General features: G+C 48.8%; 1 protein-coding gene across 1 annotated transcript; it reads left to right on the plus strand.

Moving 5' to 3' along the window:
- Positions 1-2,943: 2,943 nt before the first annotated feature.
- LOC138649269 (fatty acyl-CoA hydrolase precursor, medium chain-like) lies at positions 2,944-15,818 on the plus strand. The gene is made up of 13 exons (XM_069739508.1): positions 2,944-3,068; positions 6,419-6,620; positions 8,176-8,314; positions 8,521-8,654; positions 8,845-8,998; positions 9,132-9,245; positions 9,839-9,934; positions 10,429-10,569; positions 10,644-10,721; positions 11,091-11,238; positions 13,012-13,161; positions 14,454-14,526; positions 14,988-15,818. Exons 1-13 carry the CDS (start codon positions 3,005-3,007, stop codon positions 15,166-15,168), a joined length of 1,674 nt encoding a protein of 557 aa, XP_069595609.1. The 5' UTR covers positions 2,944-3,004; the 3' UTR covers positions 15,169-15,818.
- The last annotated feature ends 4,932 nt before the right edge of the window (positions 15,819-20,750 follow it).

Consider the following 20,750-nt stretch of genomic DNA (forward strand, 5'->3'; position numbering starts at 1 on the left):
GGGCGGGAGTGCAGAGAATAAGGGGCGGGAGTGTGGAGACTAAGGGGCGGGAGTATGGAGAATAAGGGGCGGGGGTCTGGAGAATAAGGGGCGGGAGTGTGGAGAATAAGGGGCGGGAGTGCGGAGACTAAGGGGCAGGAGTGTGTAGAGTAAGGTGCAGGAGTGCGGAGTCTAAGGGGCAGGAGTGCGGAGAATAAGGGGCAGGAGTGTGGAGAGTAAGGGGCAGGAGTGTGGAGAATAAGGGGCAGGAGTGTGGAGAATAAGGGGCAGGAGTGCAGAGAATAAGGGGCAGGAGTCTGGGGAATAAGGGGCGGGAGTGTGGAGAATAAGGGGCTAAAGTGTGGAGAATAAGGGGCGGGAGTGTGGAGAATAAGGGGCGGGAGTGCGGAGACTAAGGGGCAGGAGTGTGGAGAATAAGGGGCAGGAGTGCGGAGTCTAAGGGGCAGGAGTGCGGAGAATAAGGGGCAGGAGTGCGGAGAATAAGGGGCAGGAGTGCGGAGAATAAGGGGCAGGAGTGGGGAGAATAAGGGGCGGGAGTGCAGAGAATAAGGGGCGGGAGTGTGGAGACTAAGGGGCGGGAGTATGGAGAATAAGGGGCGGGGGTCTGGAGAATAAGGGGCGGGAGTGTGGAGAATAAGGGGCGGGAGTGCGGAGACTAAGGGGCAGGAGTGTGTAGAGTAAGGTGCAGGAGTGCGGAGTCTAAGGGGCAGGAGTGCGGAGAATAAGGGGCAGGATTGCGGAGAATAAGGGGCAGGAGTGTGGAGAATAAGGGGCGGGAGTGCGGAGAATAAGGGGCGGGAGTGTGGAGAATAAGGGGCGGGAGTGCGGAGAATAAGGGGCAGGAGTGTGGATAATAAGGGGCGGGAGTGTGGAGAATAAGGGGCGGGAGTGTGGAGAATAAGGGGCGGGAGTGTGGAGAATAAGGGGCAGGAGTGCGGAGACTAAGGGGCGTGAGTATGGAGAATAAGGGGCAGGAGTGCGGAGAATAAGGGGCAGGAGTGTGGAGAATAAGGGGCGGGAGTGTGGAGAATAAGGGGCGGGAGTGTGGAGAATAAGGGGCGGGAGTGTGGAGAATAAGGGGCGGGAGTGTGGAGAATAAGGGGCAGGAGTGCGGAGACTAAGGGGCGTGAGTATGGAGAATAAGGGGCAGGAGTGCGGAGACTAAGGGGCGGGAGTATGGAGAATAAGGGGCGGGAGTGCGGAGACTAAGGGGCGAGAGTGTGGATAATAAGGGGCAGGAGTGCGGAGACTAAGGGGCGGGAGTATGGAGAATAAGGGGCGGGAGTGTGGAGAATAAGGGGCGGGTGTGCGGAGACTAAGGGGCAGGAGTGTGGAGAATAAGGGGCAGGAGTGCGGAGAATAAGGGGCAGGAGTGTGGAGAATAAGGGGCGGGAGTGCGGAGACTAAGGGGCAGGAGTGTGGAGAATAAGGGACGGGAGTGTGGAGAATAAGGGGCAGGAGTGTGGAGAATAAAGGGCAGGAGTGTGGAGAATAAGGGGCAGGAGTGTGGAGAATTAGGGGCAGGAGTGTGGAGAATAAGGGGCGGGAGTATGGAGACTAAGGGGCGGGAGTCTGGAGAATAAGGGGCGGGAGTGCGGAGACTAAGGGGCGGGAGTATGGAGAATAAGGGGCGGGAGTGTGGAGAATAAGGGGCAGGAGTGCGGAGAATAAGGGGCAGGAGTGTGGATAATAAGGGGCGGGAGTGCGGAGAATTAGGGGCAAGAGTGTGGAGAATAAGGGGCAGGAGTGCGGAGAATAAGGGGCAAGAGTGTGGAGAATAAGGGGCAGGAGTGTGGAGAATAAGGGGCAGGAGTGTGGAGAATAAGGGGCAGGAGTGTGGAGAATAAGGGGCAGGAGTGTGGAGAATAAGGGGCTGGAGTGCGGAGAATAAGGGGCGGGAGTGTGGAGAATAAGGGGCAGGATTGTGAAGAATAAGGGGCGGGAGTGCGAAGAATAAGGGGCAGGAGTGTGGAGAATAAGGGGCGGGAGTGTGGAGAATAAGGGGCGGGAGTGTGGAGAATAAGAGGCGGGAGTGCGGAGAATAAGGGGCAGGAGTGTGGAGAATAAGGGGCGGGAGTGCGGAGAATAAGGGGCAGGAGTGCGGAGAATAAGGGGCGGGAGTGCGGAGAATAAGGGGCGGGAGTGCGGAGAATAAGGGGCGGGAGTGCGGAGACTAAGGGGCGGGAGTGCGGAGACTAAGGCTACTTTCACACTTGCGTCGGTACGGGGCCATCGCAAACCGTCGGCCTGACGGACAGTGTGATTGATGTAGAACAACGTGGGCAGTGGAGGGGGCGAACTTGACAAACAAAAAAAAGTTACATGTAATGTTTTTTGTGCCGATGGTGCGCCAAAACACGACGCATCCGTCGCACGATGCATGCGACGTGTGGCCATACGTCGCAATGCGTCGGTAATACAAGTGTATGGAGAAAAAACGCATCCTGTGGGCACATTTGCAGGATGCGTTTTTCACCAAAACGACGCATTGCGACGTACGCCAAGCAACACTAGTGTGAAAGTAGCCTAAGGGGCAGTGCTGGGGATATTGAGGCATCACAGATACATCATGTGCTTGTCAATAAAATGTAACAACATGCGGAAGGTTTATTATTGCTTGTCACTAACGATAGAAACAGCGACTAAAAAGCAAAAACAATGAAGAGCAAAAACGTGAAAACCAAAAGTCTTAGAACTTTTGACCACGGATGATATATTCCCCATTTCCCTTTCACCATTAGCAGTTAGTGCAGGTTGTAGCAGAACCACAGAAAGTCACAGTCAGGACGGTCACTGGGCTCAGGGTCCTTACACAGCAGCAGGTGCGGCCCATGTTCACCAGCTCACTTGAAGCCGGGGTCATGTTCTCCTGATAGAACTGGTGATTACACATGATTAACACTCCCATCAGCCAATCACAAGTCCAGCTCCTCCTCTACATAAAGCCTCAGCCCAGAACTGCTGCCTCATTAGGAGTCCTGGAGATCATCTGTGACACTCCACAATGATGCGTGCTCTGATGAGGGTAGTTGTGCTGTGTACCCTGGCTCTGGGGGTCCTGACATCAGGTGAGGAAACATTGTTATGAGTGGGTCCTGTGCAATCCGACAGTGACAGAGTCACACGGAGAGCAGAAGAGAGCTGAGAAACCATGGAAGCCACTGCTCAGCTGGATCCAGTCTCTCCTGTAGAGTCTAAGCTCTTATGGTCAGTGGGGTGTTCAGTATTGTCATGGATTATTAGCTTCTTTGTACAGCTCTCAGGTCTCTGTTGGTGCTATAGAGTAAAGGTACCGTCACATTTAGCGACACTGCAGCGATCTAGACAACGATCCCGATCGCTGCAGCGTCGCTGGAGAGCTCTCACACAGACAGCTCTCCAGCGACCAACTATACCGGTCCCCTGGTAACCAGGGTAAACATCGGGTTACTAAGCGCAGGGCCGCGCTTAGTAACCTGATGTTTACCCTGGTTACCAGCGTTAACGTAAAAAACAAACAAACACTACATACTTACATTCCGCTGTCTGTCCTCCGGCGCTGTGCTTCTCTGCACTGACTGTGAGCGGAAAGCAGAGCGGTGACGTCACCGCTCTGCTTTCCGGCTGGCCGGCGCTCACAGTGCAGAGAAGCACAGCGCCGGAGGACAGACAGCGGAATGTAAGTATGTAGTGTTTGTTTTGTTTTTTTTACTTTTACGCTGGTAACCATCGTGTTACTAAGCGCGGCCTGCGCTTAGTAACCCGATGTTTACCCTGGTTACCAGGGGACCGGTATCGTTGGATCGGTGTCACACGCCGATTCAGCGATGTCTGCAGGGAGTCCAGCGACCAAAAAAAGTTCTGGACTTTCTGCACCGACCAACGACGGCACAGCAGGGGCCTGATCGCTGCTGCCTGTCACACACAACGATATCACTAGCCAGGACGCTGCAACGTCACGGATCGCTAGCGATATTGTTGAGTGTGAAGGTACCTTAACCCCTTCATGACCTTGGGATTTTTTGTTTTTCCGTGTTCGTTTTTCACTCCCCTCCTTCCCAGAGCCATAACTTTTTTTTATTTTTCCGTCAATATGGCCATGTGAGGGCTTATTTTTTGCGGGACGAGTTGTACTTTTGAACGACATCATTGGTTTTAGCATGTCGTGTACTAGAAAACAAAAAAAAATTCCAAGTGCGGTGAAATTGCAAAAAAAAGTGCAGTCCCACACTTGTTTTTTTGTTTAGCTTTTTTGCTAGGTTCACTAAATGCTAAAACTGAGCTGCCATTATGATTCTCCAGGTCATTACGAGTTCATAGACACCTAACATGTCTAGGTTATTTTTTATCTAAACGGTGAGAAAAATTTCCAAACTTTGCTAAAAAAAAAGAAAAAAAAAATTGTGCCATTTTCCGATACTCGTAGCATCTCCATTTTTCGTGATTTGGGGTCAGATGAGGGCTTATTTTTTGCGTGCCGAGCTGGCGTTTTTAATGATACCATTTTGGTGCAGATACGTTCTTTTGATCGCCCATTATTGCATTTCAATGCAATGTCGCGGCGACCTAAACGTAATTCTGGCGTTTCTAATATTTTTCTCGCTACGCCGTTTAGCGATCAGGTTAATGCTTTTTTTTAATTGATAGATCGGGCGATTCGGAGCGCGGCGATACCAAATGTGTAGATTTGATTTTTTTTTTTTTTTTATTGATTTATTTTGATTGGGGCGAAAGGGGGGTGATTTAAACTTTTATTTTTTTTTATTTTTTTTTACTTTTGCCATGCTTCAATAGCCTTCATGGGAGGCTAGAAGCAGGCACAGCTTGCTGATCGCTGCTATGTAGCAGAAATGCAGGTGTGCTGTGAGCGCCGACCACAGGGTGGCGCTCACAGCCACCGGTGATCAGTAACCATAGAGGTCTCTAGGACCTCTATGGTTACCATCCTGACGCATCGCCGACCCCCGATCATGTGACGGGGGTCGGCGATGACGTCATTTCCGCCCGGCCGGAAGCGGTAGTTAAATGCCGCTGTCTGCGTTTGACAGCGGCATTTAACTAGTTAATAGGTGCGGGCAGATCGCGATTCTGCCCGCACCTATTACGGGCACATGTCAGCTGTTCAAAACAGCTGACATGTCCTGGCTTTGGTGCGGGCTCACCGCGGAGCCCAGCATCAAAGCAGGGGATCTGACCTCGGACGTACTATCCCGTCCAAGGTCAGAAAGGGGTTAAGTGTGGCAGTGTCCCTGGGGCCACAGATAACAGGCTGCTGACATTGTGGTATCTCATGGATTGTTACAAAGGTTGTTGATTTTCTCAGTAATCTGATGATTGTCTGCTCTTCTCTGCCGGTCCCTTGTGATGTTGGTGGTCCCGTCTGATAATTGCTCTTGCTACATTCGCCCTTTTTGCTCCCTTCAGAGCAGTGATGATCCCCTCCTATGTGATACCTGGGGGTCTTCATATACATATGCTCCAGATTACACAGGTGTTCGGCTTATTAACAGCTCGGATACATTGTGTCCAGGGTGGAGAATGAGCAGTTACGGCCCTTTCCCCTTACTGTCCAGGTGAGATTCTCTGCCCTGAGATCTGTGGTGTTACAGGCGCGGCGGTAACATGATCGCCTGTATTGTGCTGCGGACAATCATGTGACCGAGGGCACTGGGTGAAGGAGCGGCGACCTGTGAGTCATCTGTCCCCGCACATAATAACCCTGCACCTGCTGGAAGTGAGAAGTGAGGAGCGCTGGGACGTGTTCAGACCTTGCAGCCTGGACCGCACCTTACTGCTAGCCTGAGCCCTTAGGCTATGTGCACACGTATTTTTGAGGTCTGCAGATTTTTCCGCAGCGGATTTGAGCAATCCGCAGGTAAAAGGCACTACTTTTTACCTGCAGATTTACTGCGGATTTTGTGCCTCCGGTTTTACACCTGCAGATTCCTATCATGGAGCAGGTCTAAACCGCTGCAGAATCCGCACTAAGAATTGACATGCTGCGGAATGTAAACCGCTGCGTTTCGGCTCGTTTTCTTTTCCGCAGCGTGTGCACAGCGGTTTCTGTTTTCCATAAGTTTACATGGTACTGTAACCTCATGGAAAACTTCTGCGGACCTGCAGATGCGGATCCGCAGCAAAATCCGCAACGTGTGCACATAGCCTTGTAAAGCTCGGGGACAGTTGGTTATTCCTCCATCACATGATTGCACAGATCCAGGTGTGAATATGACCAATCCCATCAGATCTTCGCGTACAGGCCACAATAACAATCCACGCCTGTCTGATGAAGGGCTGAGTCCTGCACACCTGTGAGTGCAGCTCTGGCCGTGATCGGAGTACAAGGATGATGTGAGTGCAGCTCTGGCTGTGACACGAGTACAGGCATGATGTCTGTGCAGTTTTCTGCATCCAATAATCTGCTTTTTTGTGGCTTTAGGAGAGGACGATCCCCCTCAGGTGGAGACACAATATGGTAAACTGCAGGGGAAGACGCTGTCTGCGAAGGGAACAGACAGAACCGTTCACGCCTTCTATGGAGTCCCCTTCGCTAAACCTCCAGTTGGTCCATTGAGATTTGCATCCCCAGAACCCCCCGAGTCCTGGAGCTCCGTGCGGGAGGCCTCCGACTATGCCCCAATGTAAGTGCTCTCAGAGGTTGGTGTGAAAGAACGGCAAACACATTCATACTGTAATAAATATATATATATATATACACTGCGCAAGAAAATAAAGGGAACACTTAGCCACCACAATGTAACCTCAAATCCATCACTTCTGTGACATCAACCTGTCCAGTTACGAAGCAGCACTGATTGTAAATCAATTTCTCCTGCTGTTGTACAAGGTAGAAATGATCGGCAACTAACATGACAATCCCTATAAGGGAGTGGTTCTGCAAGTGGTGACCACAGACCATTTCTCTGTTCTAACCCTTTTTGGCTGTTTTGGTCATTTTTGAATTTTGTCGTTGCTTTCACCCCCTAGAGGTACATTGGCATAAGGCGGTGTCTACAATCCACAAAAGTTGCTCAGGTAGTGCAGCTCATCCAGGATGGCATATCAATGCGAGCTGTGGCAATAAGGGTAGCTCTGTCTGTCAGCATAGTGTTCAGAGCAGGGACCAGGAGACAGGCCAGTACTACAGCAGATGTGGAGAGGGCCGTAGAAGGGCAGAAATCCAGCATAACTGCTACCTCCCCAGCAAGAAGGAGCAGTGCCAGTCTTGCAAAATGATCTCCAGCAGGGCACTAACAGCATTGTCTGCTCAAACTGTCAGAATCAGACCCCATGAGGGTGGTATGGGCACGATGTCTAAGTGGGTGTTGTGCTTAAAGTCCAACACCATGCAGGGCAACTAGCATGTGCCAGAGAACACCAAAACTGGCAGATTTGACATTGGCACCCTGTGCTCTTCACGGATGAGAGCAGGTTCACACTGCGCATATGTGACAAACGTGCCATATTTTTTTATTTTTTTTTTTTTATTAGAGGGCCGCACAGCCCACTATGTGATAGCCAGAGATACCCTGACTGCCATTAGGTATTGTGATGAGATCCTCAGACCCCTTGTGAGACCATATGCTGGTGCGGTTGTCCCTGGGTTCCTTCTGATGCATGACAATGCTAGACCTCATATGGCTAGTGTCAGCAGTACCTGCAAGATGATGGCATTGCTGCTATGGCTGGTCCACCCGTACCCCAGAATAGAATCAAAACTATCACATCTGGGACATCATGTCTCCTTCCATCTACCAACGCTACTTTGTACCACAGACTGTCCAGGAGTTGACTGATGCGTTAATCCAGGCCTAGAGGAGATACCTCAGGAGAACATCCTCCCGCCTCATCATGAGCATGCCCAAGCGTTTAAGGAAGGTCATACAGGCACGCGGAGGCCACACACTACTGAGCATCATTTCCTTGTTTTGAGGCAAATTCACTGAAGTTGGATCAGCCTGTAATTTGATTTCCCACTTTGATTTTGAGTATCATTCGAAATCCAAACCTGCATGGGATATTAGTTGTGACTTACATTGGTTATTTTTGTTTTATTGTTCTAAACACATTCCACCATGAAACAAATAATTTGCAACTGGAATATTTAATTCTGTGACATCTGGGATGTCAGATTTTAGTGTTCCCCTTGTGAAAAAATTATATCGATCTAATCTCTAGCATTTTTTTTTTTATTAGATGTCTGCAGAATCCCCACTCGATGGAGCAGATAATGGAGGCAGTGAAAGCGAAATGTACTTTACCTCCAGTGTCAGAGGACTGTTTGTACCTAAACGTGTTCACACCTTCTGATCGAGAGAAGGAGGAGAAGCTGCCAGTAAGAGTCAAGCGTGTATTGTGTGACTAACATTTCTATATAATTGCTGCTGTGTGCAGGTGCAGATTTTATTGCTTCCACTTTTGTGTGCACTGAGGCCGTGCCCATGGCAGTCCCTTATGTTTCTAATTGGAGACACTGAGAGTAAATCTCATTCACATTGACCTGCATTCCCTATTAATGAACAGCTTCTACTCATTGCCTAGGTCATGGTATTCATACATGGCGGAGCCCTGACGATGGGGGGAGCCATGATGTTTGAAGGTTCTGCACTGGGTGCCCATGAAAACGTTGTAGTTGTTTCCATCCAGTACCGGCTGGGGCTCCTCGGCTTCCTTAGGTAATGTCTATACAGACAGTGACTTTACTGCCCAGAGGCAAGACATGAAATGACAATGCTGTGCTGCCATCCGGCTATACCTGGTGTTATGTGGACGGGACCAATGTCAGTCTTTGTGCACATTACTCTGCAGGGAGCCACTGGGTTGAGGTCACCTCATTTTATTAACAGCTATCTTTTCTTGTCGCAGTACTGGAGATGACCGCGCTCCTGGGAACTACGGCTTCTTGGATCAGGTTGAAGCTCTCCAGTGGGTTCAGAAGAACATTGCAGATTTCGGAGGGGACCCCGACTCTGTGACTATATTTGGGGAGTCTGCGGGGGGGATCAGCGTCTCTGCACTGGTGAGCAGTTGTGATGCTGATATGTTGCTCATTATTAAGGGTCTGATTGGGCGGTTGTTCTATAGATGAAGGTAAAGGCTTGTAGTTCAACCCTTAATGATCCTGCCCCCTTCTGTGTATTTCTTATATTCAGGTGGCGTCTCCACTGGCCAAAGGCTTATTCCACAGAGCTATTGCTGAGAGTGGTGTAGCCATAATGCCGGGTTTGGTGGCCCAGACTAAAGAGGAAAGTGTGTTTTACAGTAATGTAAGTATGACTAAGGCCATAAAATGCTGCACTGTGAGGACCTAGCGCCTCGAGTAAAAGTGCCGTCAATCGTCCGACCAATGACCTCAGCGCTAGTCTGATGGGTGACAGGATCACTCGTACACCATCCAGTGTAGTCAGGCAATTTGCTGTGGATAACGATGATTGCAAATTTTGCTTCTGCCGCTAGGATAACCATTGAGCGACTTCCCATCGGGTGCAGTTGTTATCGGGCCCTTACTCTCGGGGTCCATCACTGTTCCCAGAACTCTGCTATATTGTTGATAATCTTCTCATTTTCTTCTCACAAATCCTCCCTGCACTGTTCTTCACTGGCCGAGTGTGATCTTATGCAGCCGAGTGCTTTAATATTGCTGCTAGCCACTTGATGGGGGCCATACTAATAAGGGAGTAGCGGGGAATTGTGGGCCATGTGGCTGAGGCCACATCAGGTGTCTGGGGAACCTACAATGCTGTGGCAGCGGAGGCCATGTAAGAGCCTGTCAGGTGTGGGATGCGAGAGACGAACGAAGGTGCAGTAATGGGGCAAGCACTGACTATTTGCTTGTGTCGAATTTTTCTCTCTTCTGCAGATCGTAGCCAATATTTCGGGCTGTGGTTTGGACACGCTTGTGGACTGTCTGAAGGCGAAATCTGAAGAAGAGATCCTGTCTCTAGTTGTCTCTATGGTACGGTCAGTGAAGTCATAGGGTTCATCACCCTGATTCCTCACCACCCCTGACCCCCAGTGATCCAGGGAATATTCACCAGTTCTATCTACATCACACTGATTTCCTACTGGCAGAAAGCTGTGCAGAATTGTGAATGCAGCTCTGGATGTGAACGAAATGTATGAAGTTATACAGAAGGAAAGCATATTACAAAATCTGCAGCATCTTCATTCCCACGGCCTCTATCACCACACCCTCCTGTCCTCTGGCTCAGTGGTCCCCACCACCCCACCATCCTGTCCTCTGGCTCAGTGGTCTCCACCACCACACATTCTGTCCTTTTTGTTCCAGTGACCACCACCCTCCACCTCCTTTCCTTGAACCTTTAAATCACCGCTCTCTTAACTGCTTTTGATTTTTAATGCTGGAGCATTTAATTTCTCTGTAATAGTTTGGGGGTCTTGAGGGGGCACAGTTGGGTTTCACCCTTTACTTTTCTCCTCTGCCCGCAGAAAATGATAGCTCTGCCTGCAAGTGTCGATGGGGCATTCTTCCCTAAAGCCGCCGAGCAGATTATGGCCGATAAAGAGGTGAACAGCGTTCCTCTTATTACCGGAGTCAACAACCAGGAATTTGGATGGATCCTCCCTTCGGTAAGATTGATAGAGGAGGAAATGCTGAGATCATCTTATCTTTACATCATTGATCTTTCTCATTCTATCCCCAGGCGATGAATATCTCAGGGTTTCGAGAAGGAATGGAGAGAGAGCAGGTAGAAGAAATGCTGAAGAACTTCCCTATTCTGGTATGAGCACTGCTGGCAGGAGCTGCCAATGGCTGAGGGTGGATTATGGGGCACTTAGATGGCAACATGCATGATTATAAGCCACAGGCCTTGTAAACAGGGTGGTAGCCACAGAAAGCCATGACAATGGTGCCCACCCTGAGATGATGAACCATCCACCAGTTTTTCTGTGCCCACCTGATCCTGGAGGTCCTTACTTGCTCAATATGTCCCGACTTCTACATCCTGCAGAGTATACGAGATTCTGCTCATTTGTCTGTGACCCCACCAGGAGCCGAGGCCGGCAGCCATCATCTTCTACCATCGGCTTTAGACCTCCTGTGAAATCTCCGCTTGTGGTGTCATTCTGGTGATATTGATATATTTCAGGGTCCATTCAGCAGCGCCACCAGCTTCCTGCTTGACGAATACATTGGAGATGAGACTGATCCTGCCGAAGTCCGGAACCGCCTCATAGATCTGATTGGAGACCTTATCTTTGTCATCCCAGCACTAAGAGCGGCGAAATACCACCGAGGTATGATGAACGAGACGGAGAATAACCTCCACACATATGTTGTGCCCCACATACAGGTCCTTCTCAAAAAATTAGCATATAGTGTTAAATTTCATTATTTAGCATAATGTAATGATTACAATTAAACTTTCATATATTATAGATTCATTATCCACCAACTGAAATTTGTCAGGTCTTTTATTGTTTTAATACTGATGATTTTGGCATACAACTCCTGATAACCCAAAAAACCTGTCTCAATAAATTAGCATATTTCACCCATCCAATCAAATAAAAGTGTTTTTTAATAACAAACAAAAAAACCATCAAATAATAATGTTCAGTTATGCACTCAATACTTGGTGGGGAATCCTTTGGCAGAAATGACTGCTTCAATGCGGCGTGGCATGGAGGCAATCAGCCTGTGACACTGCTGAGATGTTATGGAGGCCCAGGATGCTTCAATAGCGGCCTTAAGCTCATCCAGAGTGTTGGGTCTTGCGTCTCTCAACTTTCTCTTCACAATATCCCACAGATTCTCTATGGGGTTCAGGTCAGGAGAGTTGGCAGGCCAATTGAGCACAGTAATACCATGGTCAGTAAACCATTTACCAGTGGTTTTGGCACTGTGAGCAGGTGCCAGGTCGTGCTGAAAAATGAAATCTTCATCTCCATAAAGCATTTCAGCCGATGGAAGCATGAAGTGCTCCAAAATCTCCTGATAGCTAGCTGCATTGACCCTGCCCTTGATGAAACACAGTGGACCAACACCAGCAGCTGACATGGCACCCCACACCATCACTGACTGTGGGTACTTGACACTGGACTTCAGGCATTTTGGCATTTCCTTCTCCCCAGTCTTCCTCCAGACTCTGGCACCTTGATTTCCGAATGACATGCAAAATTTGCTTTCATCAGAAAAAAGTACTTGGGACCACTTAGCAACAGTCCAGTGCTGCTTCTCTGTAGCCCAGGTCAGGCGCCTCTGCCGCTGTTTATGGTTCAAAAGTGGCTTTACCTGGGGAATGCGGCACCTGTAGCCCATTTCCTGCACACGCCTGTGCACGGTGGCTCTGGATGTTTCCACACCAGACTCGGTCCACTGCTTCCTCAGGTTCCCCAAGGTCTGGAATCGGTCCTTCTCCACAATCTTCCTCAGGGTCCGGTCTCCTCTTCTCGTTGTACAGCGTTTTCTGCCACATTGTTTCCTTCCAACAGACTTACCATTGAGGTGCCTTGATACAGCACTCTGGGAACAGCCTATTTGTTGAGAAATTTCTTTCTGGGTCTTACCCTCTTGCTTGAGGGTGTCAATGATGGCCTTCTTGACATCTGTCAGGTCGCTAGTCTTACCCATGATGGGGGTTTTGAGTAATGAACCAGGCAGGGAGTTTATAAAAGCCTCAGGTATCTTTTGCATGTGTTTAGAGTTAATTAGTTGATTCAGAAGATTAGGGTAATAGGTCGTTTAGAGAACCTTTTCTTGATATGCTAATTTATTGAGACAGGTTTTTTGGGTTATCAGGAGTTGTATGCCAAAATCATCAGTATTAAAACAATAAAAGACCTGACAAATTTCAGTTGGTGGATAATGAATCTATAATATATGAAAGTTTAATTGTAATCATTACATTATGGTAAATAATGAAATTTAACACTATATGCTAATTTTTTGAGAAGGACCTGTATATAGGGTGAAAGGACGGGGACCACGGTCACCTCCTCTCTATGGTGTTGGGAGTCTCTGCAGAGCATAGGTTCTTGTTCTGAGCCCCACACAATCTTTTATTCCAGATTCTGGCCATCCCACCTACTTCTACGAGTTCCAGCACCGTCCATCGGTCTTTGAGGACTTGAAGCCGGACTTTGTGAAAGCCGATCACGGGGATGAGGTGTTCTTTGTGATAGGAGGTCCTTTCTTGAAGGGTGATGTTCTGTTTACAGGTGACCACCTTAGTCTGCGGTAATCATGTGGGTGGATGATGGATGGTGGTTAGTGGGTGGATGATCGAGGCATTTAAAGGTCAGTCACACAATGTAGCCAAAAAGTTGTTTAAATGTATAGAAAACAAGAATGGAATTCTCTTCTTGCCATATTGTATCACACAGAACAGATCTGTTTTATTTCTAAATTGTTAACAGCGACAAATCTCAAAGTTGGGAGAAGGGAAACAAAAGGCTGGAAAACTGTCCCATGACTGTATAAAAAGAGCATGTGAGAGAGGCAGAGTCTCTCAGAAGTAAAGACGACCAGAGGTGACTGATGCATCTTAAGATGGTGGAACAATTTAATAAAAATGTCATCGTACGTGAAGTTACAGACTTTGACTATCCTCCACCTCCATCACATATCAAGATTCAGAGATTGTGGAGAAATCCATCTGCACAAGGGAGAAAGTGGACGATCAGTATTGGGGGCTCCTGGTCTCCAGGCCCTCAGGCCGCACTGCATTAAATACAGACAGGATCCGATCATGCAAATCTCTGAATGGGTTCAGGAAATGTCCAGAAATCATCGGCTATGATCTCAGGTCCCCGTGCCATCCACAAATGCAAGTGTCAGCTCCATTATGGAGGGAAGTTGCACAATTTAGAAGCACTGCCGTTTTCTTGGGGCCTCAGATCATTTATAATGGATGGCGGCAAGAAGGAAAACTGTTCTGTGATCGGAGGAATCAGAACGTGAAACTTTCTTTGGAGATCCGAACATCGTGTCCTGCAGGTTCAGGAGGACCGAACCATCCAGCTTATTGTTGATGATAGGGGACCGTCCAGCTTGTCATTGAGGAAAGGGGACCATCCAGCTAGTTATAGAGGAGACGGACCATCCAGCTTGTCATCATGGAGACGGATCTTCCAGCTTGTTGGGGAGGAGAAAGATGGTGCAGCTTATCAGTGCCCTGGTCACGTCTCTGATATATGGGGGGCATTAGTGTCTGTGGCTGGAGCAGTGCACACATGGGACCCCAGTGTTATATAGAGGTGTTAGACGTCTGCGTGGAGCAGATGTTTGTCCTGTGTCAGGGAAGACTTTGTATATTTCAGTAACATAATGCAGGACCACATCCTGCCTCCATCTTTCTACTTTGTGGCACAGAATTTGTTCTTTTTATTATCAAACTTCGTTTCTTTTTCCTACATGTAAGATGTTCTGGTAATAAATTATTTTTGTCTGGTCCCGTGCAGGAACATTTACTGCGTGTTGTCATCTAATTCTACTTCTATTTTTCTTCCAGGAACCTCCACAGAAGAAGAGAAGGTTCTGAGCAAAGCAGTTATGAGATACTGGGCCAACTTCGCCCGCACCGGGTAAGACATATGCTGGGTGACTGGCAGATATTGGGGGCTTCCTTGGCTTCAGCCCCCACATTCTCGGCCCCCTCACTCAACCCCCCCCCCCCCCCCTCATACCACATGTATATCCCACCACTGTCCTGCTCTGCAGTTTATACATCTTTAGGGTAAATTCACATAGGGCGTTTTTTTTTTTTTTTGTTTTTCAACATCCATTCAAGTCAATGGGTGAAAAAGCACAGCAAAAACGCTGGAAGAAGTGACATGCTGTTTCCAAAAAAAAAAACGACGCAGCAAAGCACAAAATACTGATCAAACAAAAAACCAATGTGTGTGCAGGAGATTTCTGAAATCTCATAAGCTTTGCTGGTACTGTAAAAAGCAGCTAAAATTTAACCAAAAAAAAAAAAAAAAAAAATGCAGCAAGAACGCTCTGTGTGAACTTACCCTTACTCTTACTCCATTTTTCTCTCCAGTGACCCCAATGGTTCGGGCTTGGAACACTGGCCACAGTACGACGAGGATGAAGATTACATGGAGATAAAACTGAAGCAGACAGCGGCAAAACACCTGAAGGCCAAAAAGTATGAATTCTGGACCCGCGTGCTCCCGGAGAAGATGCAGGAGGCGCTGCAGCAGCAGCACAGTGAGCTGTAAACGGTGCCACAGTCATTTACTGCAGAGATTACAAGATGCACTGACCCCTCTTCACACCCTCCTAACAATAATTAGGATGATGATCTGAGACCCCTGTTCCCGCGCCCCACAGCGGTGACTGCACCCCCTGAGACCCGTTATACAGGCTGTATGTACAATTAATCCACAACACAGACGGACCAAGGCCTGTCCATTGTCATTGGAAACAGTCAGCAGGCTTACTGCCCAAACTCCCCAACAACCTGCTGCAGCTCCTGTAATACGGGGGGAGTAACCGGTTATACAGGTGTCTGCTCACACCCGGTGTAACCCTCCAGCCTCCAAGAACACAAAAACAACAAACTGCAGCTAGAATAGCAGAGAATGTGAGGAGCAGATTAGTGAGCGCAGCTCCGGAGTGTAATGCTGGAACAGGCACATAGATGGATAAAGCTTGTATAATGGGGGCCGTCGGTGCCCGATCAGTGACCACCCTCCTGATCTAATACAGCAATGTCCGGCTGCCAGCACCGCTCCACATCCTGGGCTCTAGCTGTGGTCTGCATCTGCAGGGCATGCTGGGAGTTATTGTTGCATAATGTCTGGCGATCACTGATCTGTGAAAAATCACTACTGCTGGAAGGACACTTCATTAAATGACTGATACTTGTGTTACGTGTCTGCTGTCTTGTCTGCGATGTGGGGGTTGTCCTCTTGGACCCTTTTCTCCTGCACTCACCCAACAAGAAGTAATGGGATGTGATCCCAGGAGGGAGGTGGCAGTAAGGAAAATGAAAGCAGAGGGTGGTTATAAATGGTATAGTCTCTAACTGGGTCGCTGTGACCAGTGGGGTACCGCAGGGGTCAGTATTGGGACCTGTTCTCTTCAACATATTCATTAATGATCTGGTAGAAGGTTTACACAGTAAAATATCGATATTTGCAGATGATACAAAACTATGTAAAGCAGTTAATACAAGAGAAGATAGTATTCTGCTACAGATGGATCTGGGTAAGTTGGAAACTTGGGCTGAAAGGTGGCAGATGAGGTTTAACAATGATAAATGTAAGGTTATACACATGGGAAGAGGGAATCAATATCACCATTACACACTGAACGGGAAACCACTGGGTAAATCTGACAGGGAGAAGGACTTGGGGATCCTAGTTAATGATAAACTTACCTGGAGCAGCCAGTGCCAGGCAGCAGTTGCCAAGGCAAACAGGATCATGGGGTGCATTAAAAGAGGTCTGGATACACATGATGAGAGCATTATACTGCCTCTGTACAAATCCCTAGTTAGACCGCACATGGAGTACTGTGTCCAGTTTTGGGCACCGGTGCTCAGGAAGGATATAATGGAACTAGAGAGAGTACAAAGGAGGGCAACAAAATAAAGGGGATGAGAGAACTACAATACCCAGATAGATTAGCGAAATTAGGATTATTTAGTCTAGAAAAAAGACGACTGAGGGGCGATCTAATAACCATGTATAAGTATATAAGGGGACAATACAAATATCTCGCTGAGGATCTGTTTATACCAAGGAAGGTGACGGGCACAAGGGGGCATTCTTTGCGTCTGGAGGAGAGAAGGTTTTTCCACCAACATAGAAGAGGATTCTTTACTGTTAGGGCAGTGAGAATCTGGAATTGCTTGCCTGAGGAGGTGGTGATGGCGAACTCAGTCGAGGGGTTCAAGAGAGGCCTGGATGTCTTCCTGGAGCAGAACAATATTGTATCATACAATTATTAGGTTCTGTAGAAGGACGTAGATCTGGGGATTTATTATGATGGAATATAGGCTGAACTGGATGGACAAATGTCTTTTTTCGGCCTTACTAACTATGTAAAGGAGTTGTGCAGAAAATGATGGGAGTAGTGGTGGAGTGAATGAGGAGAGCAGCACTTGTGTTGGTGGAGAGGAGGTGGGGGCTTCAGCCCCAAGCTATTCAGGAGCTGTCACTGCTGGGGGTAGTAGTGCGCCCTTGTCTGGTGACCCTGAGGATGGTGACTTGCAGCAGCGCTTCCTGGACGCCCTGAGGAAAGGGGAGAGTTCCATCAATGTAGAGGGGAGGGAGGTTGAACTGTCTTTCTGGATAGAGAGATGCGTTCTTTCTGCGTTCTGAGATAGAGGGGCTGAGACTGTCTGGTCTCTACCGACACCGGGGCAGAGGCGTATCCGTAGGAACATGGCCCGTCTCCAGTGGGTAAGCAAGGATGCCTGTCCTGATCGGTGGAAGGTTGCTGAGCTCCTGCTGGGGATGGGCTTCACGGCTTATGACATCTTCGCCTTGATCCATCCCTATGGGACCTCCTACTTCGATGCCAGCTTCGTGAGACTGGAGGGCCTTGAGATTTTGTGGTCTCGCCATGAGCAAGCTCGGCTTCGCCCCCAATGGCAGGGTTTCTTTCCTGTTGAGATATCCCGCCAGAACCCAGCCAGGAAGGTGACCGTTTCGACCAGTAACGCGTCACTTTCCTGTGTGGACATCTCCACCTGGGTCAGTAGACAAGGCAACATTGACGGTATTCCTGAGAAGAACTGTGATGACCATGGTATCTGGTTATGGGCCTAGACCTTCATCATGAAATTGAAGGTTTCAGGAAACACCATTACCCATATCCCTTCCTCAACATTTTTGGGGAGGGACAGGATATTGATTTTCTACCTGGGGCAGCCTAAGGTCTGTCACAGGTGCGGCAGCCCCACACACTTCAGTGCGCAGTGTACCACCCAGAAATACGCACTGTGTGGGGACCTCGGCCATCTCGCTGCGACCTGTGGCAGGATTAGGTGTAACTTGTGTGGTGACCTCGGTCACCCGTTCAGTCGCTGTCCGCGTTCCTTCGCCAATACGGTCCTAAAAGCGGCGAGTGCGGGACAGGCGAAAGCCGGGACTAATCTCGCTGGTGAAGGGACCAGTAGGGATGAAGGAGGCAGGGAACCGGCGAGGAGCAGGCTGCCACCATCCAATATCATGCGGCAGGAGCAGCGCTATGGGGGAAGGGAGTAATGACTCTAAACTCTGACCCGGGTACTTCACTTGCAGCTGAGGAACCTAAAAACAGCGAATTTAGCGAGAAAGTCAAGATACTTGAAAGGGAGGAGCAAAAGGACGCCATGTCTGCCCAGGAACCTTCATCCGGTGACAGTCTGGATGAGGGAGAGGGCGAGTGGTCACAGAAAAAGAAAAAGGGTAACAGGAAAACAACTAAGGATAAGAGGGGGTCTGGGCCTCGAGTCTCCTCCTTGGAGTGCGACCCCTCTGACTCTTTGGCCCTGATCCAGGTGCCATTGGAAGGTCCAGACGCCCCCCCTCTGGTGGATCTCTCTAACAGGTTCGGGGCCCTCCAGGACTCCCCTCCAGAGGGGGGCGATGGGGACCCGGGGCCGGAGGTTGCGGACAAGGTTGTTGGGTGTTCTCAGGGGGCAAATAAAAGGCCCTCTTAGGGGGGACTAACTCAGGACCATCAGACAAGGGTCAGCGTGTATGTAAGGAGAGAATGGCTGAGCCTGTTTTGTCTTAAGTGCATTAAAAACTCATCATTGCCAGAGGAAGATGGTGAAATTGTCAGGGGTGGGAAGAAAAAGGCTATCTAATTCAATCAATCATGATCGCGCACCCACCCTGTTGACGCTGGCAACCATTATTGCTGCCAGCATAAAGTCAGAAGTGGCAAGATACATGGCCTTTCATTTTCTCGGCCAACTTGATGCTGACATTTTGTTTTTGCAGGAGACCAGGTTGACTGACCTACCAACCATGCATAAAACAAGGCAGGAGTGGAGGCATGAGCCCTCCTACTGTTTCTTGCGGCTGAGCCATATAGCGGGGTGGCGATCATTTTTAAGACTGCAGTGATTGAATGTAGATGATTAATCGAATTAGAAATGGGGAGATGCTTGATCCTAGATGTCTCCATGGGGTACAGGAACTTCGGCTCATTAACATCTACGGTCCCCAGTCCAAGTGGGACCACAAGTGTCTCTTCATGAAGATCAAACCTTTCTCATTTTCGAGTCAGCAGGTGGTCTTTGGAGGGGACTTCAACAACGTCACAACACCCTGTGATAGAGGAGGTTCCGGAGACCGGCTGGCTTATGATTGCGTCACGCTAAACAGGATGTCCACATCTGGCACATCACAGGCCACGCAGGATTCACCTTTTTTAGAGATAGTCAGTGCAGGTCTAGGATAGACAGTTGACAGGTTTTAGTTGAAGGAGGGGCCGTCTCCTCACCATTGTCAGTTGTGGAGGTGGAATTCTCCGATCACTGTTTGATTGTTTTCTTTGAACGTTACAGAGACTCCTCGGATGGGAAGAGGTTAATGGAAGCTGAATTCGTCAATCCTTGAGGAAGAAGCTGTAAGATGGTCCTTTGAGGAATTTCTTCAAAGCCAGGTACCACTGCTTGGCCTAAGTAACACTAAGGCTATGTGCACACGTAGAATGGGCCACTGCGGATTTTTCCGCAGCAGATTTGCTAAATCCGCATTGGAAAACCGCTGCAGTTTTTAATGCGGATTCCACTGCGGTTTTCCATCTGCAGTTTTCTATTGGAGCAGATGGAAAACTGCTGCGGATTCCGCACAAAGAATTGACATGCTGCGGAAAATAATCCGCTGCGTTTCCGCACTGCTTTTTCCGCAGCATGGGCACAGCGTTTTTGGTTTCCCATAAGTTTACATTGTACTGTAAACTCATGGGAAACTGCTGCGGATCCGCAGCAAAACCCGCATCGTGTGCACATACCCTAAGTCAGAGTGGTGGGAGACGTTCAAACATCGGGTGGCGAGATTCTTCTGGCAACTCTCGAACCTCAGAAGCCTGAACTGGGAGCGCCTGTTTCACAGCCGGAGGAGGAAACTCGAACATGTTATCTCGACTGGAGGTAGCCGCGAGGAGATCTACAGTGTGTGAAGTCCTTGCTGAAGAGGTGTCAGTACGATAGGCACCCATCTTTGATTTTTGAGAGGGGCTACGGGAAGTACTACATGCTCGACCCTTACAGATGCCGCAAGATGTCAGTGAATAGTGAGATAGTGACGGGGCCGATAGACAGTATGGGATCCCTGAGAAGGTCCAGATCAGGGATCTTGGAGGTCGTCCGTTCATACTACTCACACCTCTTGGGAAAGAGGGAACTGGATCATGACAGGATGTCGGCTTTCCTGGCTGAAGCTGTTCCTGAGCCATGGGCTGACCTCTCGCTGCGTGGTTTGGCAGAAGCAATCGAAGATGAGGAAGTGAGACTGGCGATCAATGGACTCAGGCCCAAAAAAGTTGCCAGGTCCGGATGGCTTAACATCCGAGTTCTTTAGGACCTTTAGGGACTCCTTGGTCCTCCTCTTGACTCAGGTGTTCAATGAGTGTCTCTCCTCAGGCACTCTGCCGAGATCATTAAGGAGGTCATAGTAACATAGTAACATAGTAACATAGTTGGTAAGGCCGAAAAAAGACATTTGTCCATCCAGTTCAGCCTATATTCCATCATAATAAATACCCAGATCTACGTCCTTCTACAGAACCTAATAATTGTATGATACAATATTGTTCTGCTCCAGGAAGACATCCAGGCCTCTCTTGAACCCCTCGA

Source organism: Ranitomeya imitator, chromosome 9 (genome assembly GCF_032444005.1).
Source record: "Ranitomeya imitator isolate aRanImi1 chromosome 9, aRanImi1.pri, whole genome shotgun sequence".
Classification (NCBI taxonomy): Eukaryota; Metazoa; Chordata; class Amphibia; order Anura; family Dendrobatidae; genus Ranitomeya; species Ranitomeya imitator.